Raw genomic sequence first — 11,724 nt, forward strand, 5'->3', positions numbered from 1 at the left:
TTGGCCTAGTGAGGCAGCTTAAATACCTGTTAGGAAACGCCCACAATAAAGACTGCGAGGGAGATTACTGATATGGGGTGATTTTGGACGGCAAAATACAGTAAGTCATTGTACCACTTAACTTTTTTGTGTTAGTCAGATCAGTAAACTCTGCATTTGGTTTTCAGACTAACAACGATCTAGTTCCCTCATAATCTGAGGAAAGGCACAGACAGCAAGGACATGGTAAGCCCTTCTGACTGCTGCATAGCCCTTTGGTTTTTGTGATTCTGTTTTTACTTTCAGCAAAAAAAAAAAAAGATCAAAAAAAGGTTTCAGTTTCGAATCAAAGTTAACCTGTTGCATATGGAAAATTATTAAATTTTAATAAACTGCAGTTCATGCATTTTTGAATGTGCTAAGAAGCATGCAAATCTTAGAATCGTCCACGTGCAAATTCAACCATATTCACAACTCAGCTCCGCTCTGACAGAAAATTGTTCCCCATGGAAATACAAACCATCATGATGTCTTGTATACAGGTTCTTGTTCTAATTCTGAGTGGCTACGGCTTTGTTGAGAATGTGATAAGTACTAAAAACCCGATTTAAAAGTTTTAGTGGCTGAACAAGCTATACTAGGGGTGGTGCGTGGTGGTTCATTGGGTACAGAACTCTGTGCCGCTCATTGGAAGGTTGCTAGTTCAAATCCAGTGGTTGGTGCAGTGCTTTTTTTCAGTAAAGACATTAACCCCAATTACTCCAGGGCCAGGCTGATCCTGCTGTCTCAGTTGTGCATCACTTTGGATAAAACATCTGCCAATAAGTACTGCAGTGTTTGTTTCTGTCAAAGATATTTTACTGGGTCAACAACTTTGAAATTGTAGTATTGTAGTGTTTTTACCCTTAAACTATGTTTTTAGAGGGCAACCCTTGCCAACTGTCTTAAACACTGGATAGGAAACATACAGGGCAAATACAAGATCTTCAGCAATTGATTTGCAAGTTGTGTTTACCCAGTATGTCAGATATCACATTTCTTGTACAACAAGAAAATTCTGTACTCAACAATACTGAAGTCCTTCAAGCAATTCATCAGCTGCAGCACTTGGCACATGACAAATATTTTACAGCTTTAATAACACTAGTTCTGCAGCAAATGTTTGTTCTATTACTTCTAGCTAATCTAGACTATTTGCATCTGCATCAGCTTCAGAACAACATTTTGTGTGATTTAGGCTGCCAGGCTCAAAACAGTCGGCATCTATTTAATCTGCCAAAGAATGACTTTGGAAACATTTGAAAGTATTGTACAGTACATGTTGGATTTGTATTCATGGCTTTTGAACATACAGATGGGTCCAGGAGAACACTGCCTTCACTACACCTAGTGAACCCTGGCAGTATATTTTTGTAGCTATATAGGGCACTTGCCACCTTCCAGTGTCTTATGAATGAGGTCCTTTGGTCTCATTGGGTCTATGCTGTGGCCTATGATGATGTGGTGGAACATTTGGAAATATGGACAGTGCGCCTTTTGAGGTTGTGGAGGGTGCTGGATGGGCTCTGGCCTGCAGGGCTCACCGCCAAGCTAATGAAGTTCCATTGTTTACAGGAAGTACAATACCTTAAGTACCACATTGGGAATGGCCTCCTGAAACCCCAGGGGGAAAAGACTGCCGCAGCCAAGGAGCCCCCCAGGCAGGCCCATTCTTTCTTTTTCTATAACGTTACTATGCCCGGGGAGGGGGGGGGGGGTTTCTCCCCAAATTGGAGTTCTTGGTGCCTCTCCTCCGTTGCCATTGGGATTTCTTTCTTTCCTTTTTTTTCTTTGCCTTCCCTTTTCCTAGTTTTTGTATTATTCTGCGTAAATGATGTGGCAATGTACTACAACACACTCCTGTAACAGTGTCCTTGGGGCCACCTTTTTGTGGAAGGCTCTATATAAAATTTAAATGAATTGAATATTGCGGATGATTCATCCCCTCTTTCTCATTCCTGCTGGCATTCCTGATAGACCTCACCAAGACAGGCTGGGCTGAAAGGGTTGTCTGGATGGGGAAAACAGACCTCCCTCACCACGGAACCGGTCCTCAAAGCCCCCAACTTTGATCAGTCTTTCATTGTGCGGTAGAGACTGATGCCTCCAGCATCAGCTTCAGAACAGTGCTGGCCCAGGAATATGATGCTGTACCCGGGTCTCAATTTGAAAACTGTGGAGAAAAAGAGGCCCTCGCCATCAAGTGGGCCATCACCAAACTGTGGAATCACCTAATAGGCCCTTGCCAAACTGAGGTATTAACTAATGGGCAATCACCAAGCTGTGGAAGTACCCAATTTCGCCCTTGCCAAACTGAGGTATTACCTAATGGGCAATCACCAAGCTGTGGAAGTACCCAATTTCGCCCTTGCCAAACTGAGGTATTACCTAATGGGCAATCACCAAGCTGTGGAAGTACACAATTTCGCCCTTGCCAAACTGAGGTATTACCTAATGGGCAATCACCAAGCTCTGGAAGTACCCAATTGGCCCTTGCCAAACTGAGGTATTACCTAATGGGCAATCACCAAGCTGTGGAAGTACACAATTTCGCCCTTGCCAAACTGAGGTATTACCTAATGGGCAATCACCAAGCTGTGGAAGTACACAATTTCGCCCTTGCCAAACTGAGGTATTACCTAATGGGCAATCACCAAGCTCTGGAAGTACCCAATTGGCCCTTGCCAAACTGAGGTATTACTGAATGGGCCATCACTTTGTCTTAATCATATATCATTTCCCATTACAATGTAGTACCTGGGCCAGAGACACCAAATCACACATAACCTTGCAGTCCTTTGCCTCCAGGACTTTTCATTCCATGTGCAGCATTGGCCAGGCCAGTGCCATGCGAAAACGGGTGGCCTCTCATACCTGCACGCTTGGTGGGTAGGTCCCGTTAAGAGCCCTTGGGGGGTGGGGTGTTACAATGGCAACTATGGAAAGCCCAGAGGTGGGCTGTCCCAGTCAATGGGGAGATCTCCATGCTTTGCAGGAGCAGTTTTAGAGATCTCTGTGAATAATGCGGAACTAGGTAACAATAATGGCTAAACCTGCTGCGACGATCCAGGAGCCCAATGTGCATTAAATGAAAAGGAAACGCTCTAGGGACATTGGTTTGGGTGGTTTTGATTTCTCTGTTTCTTGCAGCCTCAGTGGACACCAGATGCAATCCAACCCTTCTGTACACACAGCTTCCTCATAGTTTGGTCCAGGAGATGCTGACAGCACCAGAGGACATTGCTGCCTGACACCTGCTTCCCAGCATGCTTTGCTGCACTTGTGTGGGGCTTTCCAATTCATCTAGTTTCCTTTTGATTTTGGCCCTCTGGGCTTGCCGTAGGCTATCTGGTAAGAACAATTACCTCACAGACTCTTGAAACCCAAACTTTTGTCCATATCAGGACAGATATGTATGTATGGCTCCATTTAAGTCAGTGTAAAAAATTTGTTGCTTACCTTACCTGGAAAATTTAGGTAATCTAGTTAAGTTAGTGATTGAGGAAACAGATTCACTTTCCTTCTGGTCTGTATGTTGTAAGGAGTATTTTATGCATTTAGAAAAAGACTGAATATAAAAGATGACTTTGATGTTAATCCCTGGAGTCAAGTAACAATTAGATATCTCATACAACTAAGCCTTCTGTTGACCGTGATAGTTTGATCTGTGTTTGTGCCATAATGCACAAAGCAATAAAGCAGTGAAGTGTAATCGATAATGCAATTTATAGGTTATGTCAAGAATTTTCGTGTCAAGAAAATAATAATGCTATTCGTAATTCAATAGTAATTCTGCACAGCCCTTTACACGAGTATTTCCAGACATCTAAACATTTTTATAAACTTTAGTTATCCCGTTCTGCTTAACTTTTTGTTGAATAAAACAATTACAGTAGGCTTTTCAAAGCAGTGGTACGACGATTCAGTTGAATAATAAAGCTAATGCGCTGAAATCCACTCATCTTTCTTTTGTTATTAGATATGCGATCTATTCACAAATATCTTAATACATAATTATCCCCAAAGCGGTACAGCTTCTACAGATTATATATATATTACTTTAAAGTTTATGCATGCGTACAATATGTTCAAAGGAACAGCGAAGTTTCCTTTATGTCGGTAAAATGCTTCGAGAACTTTTTAAGAAACGATTTATTAAGAAAACATATTTATTTATTTTTATTGGTGGGGCTATATTACGTAATTATATTTGTGACACGGATAAGGGCACATTGAAAAAACAAACTCTTGAAACAACAACATAAATCAATTGAATAAAAGAGAGTTTCGTGTGCATTCTTTAATATTCTACCCACGTCTGCCGCACTCTCCCCCTTGCTCGAGATTCCACCTAACCGACAATTGTAAGTACTATTTTGTATAGAATTACGCATTAAAAACCTATTAACAAGAATGACATTATATAACATTACATTGAACAGAAGCAAACAATTTTTTTAATTAACAGACTATACCATTACATTTCAGTCATTTTTCGTAAGAGACGTTACGTAGTTTTGTCGATCGACTAACGGATTATGAAGAATGACTTACGTTTGTTTTTGGAATTGTTAAGGATTTAATATTTCGTATGGCATAATTTTGTTAAATGTCATAATACCACGAAAACCCTTTCAATTAAAGATTTTCAAATTGTGCCTGTCATGGAGAGGACGTGGCGACATCTTTTTCTGACCGTTTTCGTTTTCCGCGGTAAGGATTCTTATTCTTATTCATCTCTTATTTGTCTCTTTTCGGCGCAATGGATGTTGTACTCTTATTGCCTGTGTTACGCATTTGTAAACCCTTTTTGTTTTTTTTTTGTTTGTAACTTGTTTTATGAAGTATATATTAGTCTGTTCGTGCATTAGTGTAAGACTTGGAGACTTGACAAGGTAACTTGGACGTGAAAATTGATTATCATTTTCTATTATATGATGTGTACAGTATTATATCAATTACATTAATATATATATATAGCACTGTACATTGATGAGTGAAATTCATCATACATTATTCACCTAACCCTCTCTAAACACATGAACATTTTGCTCCACTAAAACTACAAGTTGATTCATTTAGATGGAAAAAGATATGCCAAAATATCACACATACTTAAATGTGTATTTTTGTGACATTTTTCTTGAACGGCACTTGATAATTTAACTGCGATACAGCTGTTTAACCAAATTCTATTCTTGTGGTTTTTATTTTTGTCAAGTTACACTCAAAGTATTTTAAAATAAACCAATGACAGTATTTATTGCTAGTAATTTGCTTTTGGGAGTGTTAGTATTTAACATATAATAGAAATATTAATTTCCATTGTATTCCTTTATAATTTCTGTCACAAAGAGCCTGTTCAACTTGGTTTATGAGTCCTCATTAACAAGTCAAAAATGGCAAAAGTATGACGACTTAGCTTAACAGACAGTACATTCCCGCTTGTCCATCATAACAAATGCTTACTTTCATGTTGCGGTGATTAGGGACTGACCAATCCTCCCCACTGTGTACGGAAAAGCACAGCGTTTGTAGCTTGAGGTAGATGCGGGTTTTTGTTTGTTGTTTAAGCAAAAACTATGTCCAATGGTAGTTGTGTCTCACATCATGCGTGTATAACTGCTGTAAATAAATCCCTTGTTCTTTACCATAATACTATAATTATATATCTACACATGCATTATGTCCCAGCTCAACCCTAGACTGAAAGGTAACACTTAGTATTAATCCCAACCAGGAATCATAGACTCCAAGCATTTTCTCCTGTGAGAGAGCTCATTTTCTCATTGTAGATATTTAAAGAGACATTATTAATGCTTTATTGGTATATTTTCCATTAATGCTGATGATGAATTTACGGAGCCTTATAACAAACATGTAGTATGATATCAAAACCAAAAATGAATTAACAAATCTACAATAAGATCATAGGAGAAAATACTGCTTTGACCAAATCGGAGATTGAGTTATTTTACTGAAGTACCTAAACTTTTCTTCCCAGAGACGCTGGGATTTGGCATCAGAAATGAACACCTGGGGAAGTGTTTGCAGCTGCAAGTTTCTAGGTCCAGGGGAGTGACACTCGAAGAATGTAGTCCTGGTTCAGCCCTTCAGGAATGGCATTGGGACCATGAAACTCTGGCATTGCGCAGTCTGCAGACAGGAGAGTGCCTCAGCACCCCAGAAGTACCGGGGCACGTGAGCATCCACTTGAAGAATTGTGGAACAAACAGTGAGGAGAGGGAAGGACAAGTCTGGAGCTGCTCCAAAAAGGGTCACCTCACTCTTCAAGGGAGCCGGTTGCACCTCAGCGCACAGCATGACAAAGTCTTCCTCACCAAGGAGCGTGGCAAAGGAAGCAAGTGGAGGACAATGAGCAACCGTACTATCTGCAGTGAACACAGATGGAATGGACATGATATAGCACAGAAAATTCTTCCTTTCGAGATCTCATCTTCAACTAGCAGCATTAATACTTTCCTGCAGCAGAGTAAGATCTAGAATGTCACCCCCTTAATGACTCATCCTTCAATGTTAGCAAACTAAAGACATTTCATTTGGATGGTGGTACAAAAACTTATACTGGATTATAAATGCTTACGTTTAAATTTACCTTGGGATATTTTTTGCGGAGAAATGTGTAAATCAATACATTTAACTTAATCTTTTCTTGTATATACCCTTGCAGACTCAGTAGAAGATGGACTGGCTTTCCCAAACCCCACTAAGATGGACTTGGACCACATCAGTCATTCTTCCAGAAACTCAGGATCTGAAGATTCTTCAAAGGCCTTCCTTAGTCAGGAGTATGGTATGGATGATACGTCACATCCTTTAGAATGTTTTTGTAATATATTCCATGGTAGTGAAATGTGTCTGGGATTCTGAAACAGGTAAGCCCTGCCAATTCATATATATACGGTTTCATCACGTTTTTCATTTTAACAGGTTTAACAAGACAGTGATGAATTGCAATGGAAAATTACGAGTCACAATTCACTTGTCATGTTTTTCTTTTGATATGTTAATGTGACCATGGTATACCATAATTCTGGGTGGCATTATGTCCTTTACACCCCCAGGGTTGCAGATTTGTTTGTTTTTTTGGATTTTGTTCACCCTGTTTTCCAGAGAGCCTCCTTCACGTATTTCACTTACCTCCCTCATTCCAAAGACATGGAGCTTAGGGGAAACAGTTAGTGTCTCTACTTCTGTCTTCATTGCTATGTGTAATGGACTGCCATCCTATTCAGGGTGTGATTCATTAGGAGCTGTGATTCAGGGGATAGATTCCAGGCTTCCCACATAAGTGATGATCGTTATTTATTAAAATAAAAGAAAAAAGATAGTTAATCATGGGGTCTTTTCCTACTTAATATGGGGGCTGGTTTTAAGAGTGGCCCATTAGGTAGTAATGATGGTGGATGTCGTTACTTCTAGGTAATATTTAGATGTTTTGTAACTGTACTCTGTATTATTCATACTCTCACTATTCAAACACAAAAGAAATTAAATCAGAGTCATCTAATATCAATTCATTTCCTGAACCCAACTGTCCCGTTCAGGGCTGTCAACTAATCATGGGGCACACTCACACATACACAATTTAGTATCTTCAATTCACCGCAGCATGATTTTGGACCAGAGTACCCAGAGGAAACCCTATGATGACATGGGGAGAACATGGACATTTCACACACGGAGTCATGGCAGAGACTCGAACCCTGGTCCCAGAGGTGTGAGGCAACCATGCCAACCTAATCAAAATATTCACACAGGTTTCTTTTTTGATTTTCTTTGGGTAATGAGTTATGTGTTTATTTTATACTAAATAAACATACACTGATATTTCAATATCTACGTGTGGAAGGCATTATACTGTATATGTATATACTCTAATACATGTATTTGGGAGATGTTAGTTTACAAATTGCAAAAAGTTACAAAGTGCTTGTTTAGGGGACCATTAGTAAAATTGTATTTCTGACCGTGGGGGTTTGAACTAGAAACCTGCCGGTCACAGACACAGCATCTCAAACCACAGAGCCACACGCCACTCCCCATACACATGGTTTTATAGAGTTTTACTATTAAAAAATAGCTCTGGAAAATTTTAAGGGAGCACAGTAACATTTTCAATTTCACTCATTTCTCAATTTATGGGTATGCCTCTGCCTAAAATATATTATTTTATTTTGTTTTTGCAAACTCCTGCCTGGCTCATCCCTGTTTTTCATTGATGAAGGGCTTCTCTCTTGCTTTATGAGTTTTCAGTCCTGTTTCTTTTGTCCTAGCAGTGCACTTCACACCACTGAATGTTTCCCATTCTTTTTAAAGGTGACTTGAAGTCATCTTTCAATTTATGCAGCACTCATAAATAAGTTGACGGTCATCTCTGGCATTCGAAAGTCACTTCTGCCCTCTACCTTGCTGGTTTTTGGTCGTTCCCAGTGTCTTCTGCTTCAACTTGTTCTTGTGCCCTGCTGTCTTAGAAACTGTCATTCTGCAAGCAGGAAACAGCCTGCCTCACAGTGCACCCTTCTGCAGAACCATGATTAATCCAGGATTTTAGAAGGCAGATTTTTAAAAAATGTAGAGTGGTCTTTTAATTTTTTCCAGAGCTATATGTCATTCATCTCCAACTTCATCTCCACAGAGCTAGTTTAATTTTCAGTTATAAAAAACCTTTTTGCATTAATTTTACACACATTAATAGCAGCTTTGACATCCCCACATCTCTCCAGCACACATTGTTCAGGTGCAGTATTTTATCAGTTCATTTCTAACGACTGCATAGCTTTGAAGCTCGTATAGTTTCTGTCATTCTTAAATACATACACTTCTATACTGTTATCATCATCTTTTCTCTCTGAAAATATTTTTCCCCAAAAGGTGGCAGCACAACAATAGAAGAAGCCGATCGAAGCCGTAAGAGTAGGAGACAATGATTTCGTAATTTTTCAATTCGATTTTCAGACCATTGCGTGTTTGGTCTGCAGGGCTGACCTGGAAAGTGACCATGCTGATCCTCAGCTCACTGGCTTTGGTTCTCGGGGTGATTATTCTTCTTCTGAACATCCATTACAACAGGTGTGAGAATATTAAACTATAAATATACAATATTATGTGAAAAGTGTATTTTTTTTCAAAAACACACATTTACTAGACATATGCTTTATAAAACCACTGAATAGATTAAAAAAGCTTTCTAATATAAAGTTGCTTCTTTTCCTCACTAACATATATCGGGCCATGTGCTAATGCTGTGCTTTTCCCAGGAAGAGGAAGATACTTTGCGTACTCAGGTCAGTCACTCCGAATGAGATGGGTGCTCAGCAAGGATCCCCAGTGCCCAATGAGAGGGCGCCCCTCACCCAGCACCCCATGCGACCTGGACACTCCTCTTCCCTACAGCGGGGTGAGATCCTCATTGAGTGGAAGGACGGGAGCATCACTCCTCTTTTTGAAAACAGTAGTTACATGACTGACTGATTATAAATTTGTCCCAGCAGCCACTTTGTTACCTTAAGCTATTTAATGACACATTTAGGGTAGTTTCTGTAATCTTTACAAATGTTTTTCTTAGTACCAAGGAGCATATTTGTTGGGAATTTAATCCATATATAGCAGTAAAATGATGCCCCAGTATCTATTAGAGTGCAACGTTTATGTAGAAGAAATAACAGTTCTGTCCTACATTCTGTTTGTTTTGTAACGCTGTATTAGAGAGGGTTATTAAAATTTATGTAAATGTACATAAATAGATGTAACAAATGTGTAAAGCAGGCCAGTCACTCCTATTTCAAAACCTTGAAAAATCAACATAAATAGTGATCGTGACTCAAAAATGATGCCTGTATGTATTTTCATTTAAAGGGCAACTCTTTAGAAAAGGAATTAAATTTTTCACTACTTAAAAAATAAAGTGTTTTAAAAAGCTGGTTCTAAAAAAAAAACACACATACATTTTTAAAGCGTAAGGCATCTATTTCAATCTTTAAAATTTTAAATAACATTTTAACAGTCTCTGTTAACATAACAGTCTCTATTGCAATGCAATTTAGTCATATTTATCTATGTTAGATATACTGATAAATAATTGTGACCTTTGTTTAGATTTTTGTAGTTATATTGTTATATCTTTTATTGTACTATTATAGCAGTGATCTTCCTTTCAAAATATGGTGATTTGTATTATCATCATGGTAGTTAACAGGCAAACTAACATTAGAGAGGCATTTTTAACTGTTATTACAACAACAATAATAATAATAATAATTATTATTATTAGTATTATTACAATACACTGGTGCTACTAGTGCAATTATGATTATAATAAGATGAGAATAGGCTAGGGGATTATTCACTTACAATTAATGTATTATGGTTTATTATGGGTCACATGTGTGCGGAGTTTGCATGTTCTCGTGTCGTCGTGGGGTTTCTTCCGGGTACTCCGGTTTCCCCCCACAGTCCAAAAAACATGCTGAGGCTAATTGGAGTTGCTAAATTGCCTGTAGCAATGCATGTGAGAGTGAATGGTGTGTGAGTGTGCCCTGTGATGGGCTGGCCCCCTATCATGGGTTGTTCCCTGCCTCGTGCCCATTGCTTCCGGGATAGGCTCCGGACCCCCCGCGACCCAGTAAGGATAAGCGGTTTGGAAAATGGATGGATGGATGGATGGTTTATTATGAGATAATTGCAGTTTACAGTGGTATTGTATTGCATAATTCTTGATCACTGACACTGTGTATGGACCTTCATTTTCCAAAATAAGCTACTCCACAGAAATAAATGGCTGTTAGGTTGTTGTTAAGAATGAAACCAATTATTAGTGAAACCAGTTCTATGGTTTCAGATATTTAACAAGAAATTCTTAATAAATACACCATTATGTATTATTAATAAATACACTTTCAGCAACCAGGTATGTGGAAATATAGTACATATTAATCATTTTGAATTTTTAATTCTTATTTTAATTAAAAGTATGAGGACAAAGTACACAGATTTAAATTGATATGCAGTGAGAGACCAGGTGTGAACAAAACAATAAAGGAATTTATGATGGACTGATGCAGTTTATACAAACAGGAAATCTGAAATTCAAATTTCAAGCAAAATGTTCCAGAAATACAACCAGCTTAATCAGTTTAAAGTAACATTTTTTGAATATTCTTGTGAAGTAGTACAGTATAGTCTGTACAAGTTCACTCTATGCGTCTCATTTATGTTTTGAAAAAAACATCAGATGGTACAATTACTAAGCAAATGGTTGAAAATACTTTTATGCCTCTCAGTGTTATAGTCTGTTCTAATAAATGTTTTGTCGCTACAATAACAAAACCTACTCCTCAGGATATGTTCCTAGAATTCTTATTAAGTAAATAATACCAGAGCATTTGTGTTTACTCTTTTTTTCTGAAACTACAATAAAGGGTGTGTCATCATGCAAGGTCTGTTAAGTCTGGATTTTTCAGTGTTTTTGTCCTTAATTGACATAAGAAGCAAGACTTGCGTCAGCATTGTTTAGCCTCGTGTTATAAAACCAGGTTTTGCAATCAACTTGTATTTATGCAGCATTGTCATAGTAATTTATAATTTATTTTTATGTTTTCTGCACTAAAGAAAATTAGAAGTTTATGCACTACACTCTTCGAAAAGGAATGTAAGCCTTCTCTTACCAGATGGAGGCCTTTCTCA

General features: G+C 38.4%; 1 protein-coding gene across 2 annotated transcripts; it reads left to right on the forward strand.

Moving 5' to 3' along the window:
* The first annotated feature begins 4,256 nt into the window (after nt 1–4,256).
* On the forward strand, nt 4,257–11,480 carry si:dkey-245n4.2 (uncharacterized). 2 transcript variants are annotated; one of them, XM_049003489.1, is made up of 6 exons: nt 4,257–4,382; nt 4,663–4,731; nt 6,023–6,511; nt 6,710–6,832; nt 9,021–9,111; nt 9,300–11,480. In XM_049003489.1, exons 2-6 carry the CDS (start codon nt 4,683–4,685, stop codon nt 9,511–9,513), a joined length of 966 nt encoding a protein of 321 aa, XP_048859446.1. In that variant the 5' UTR covers nt 4,257–4,382; nt 4,663–4,682; the 3' UTR covers nt 9,514–11,480. The 2 variants fall into 2 exon arrangements, with proteins under 2 accessions (XP_048859446.1, XP_048859456.1); XM_049003499.1 differs by lacking the exon at nt 4,663–4,731 and having other exon boundaries at nt 4,314–4,382.
* The last annotated feature ends 244 nt before the right edge of the window (nt 11,481–11,724 follow it).

Source organism: Brienomyrus brachyistius, chromosome 2 (genome assembly GCF_023856365.1).
Source record: "Brienomyrus brachyistius isolate T26 chromosome 2, BBRACH_0.4, whole genome shotgun sequence".
Taxonomy (NCBI): Eukaryota; Metazoa; Chordata; class Actinopteri; order Osteoglossiformes; family Mormyridae; genus Brienomyrus; species Brienomyrus brachyistius.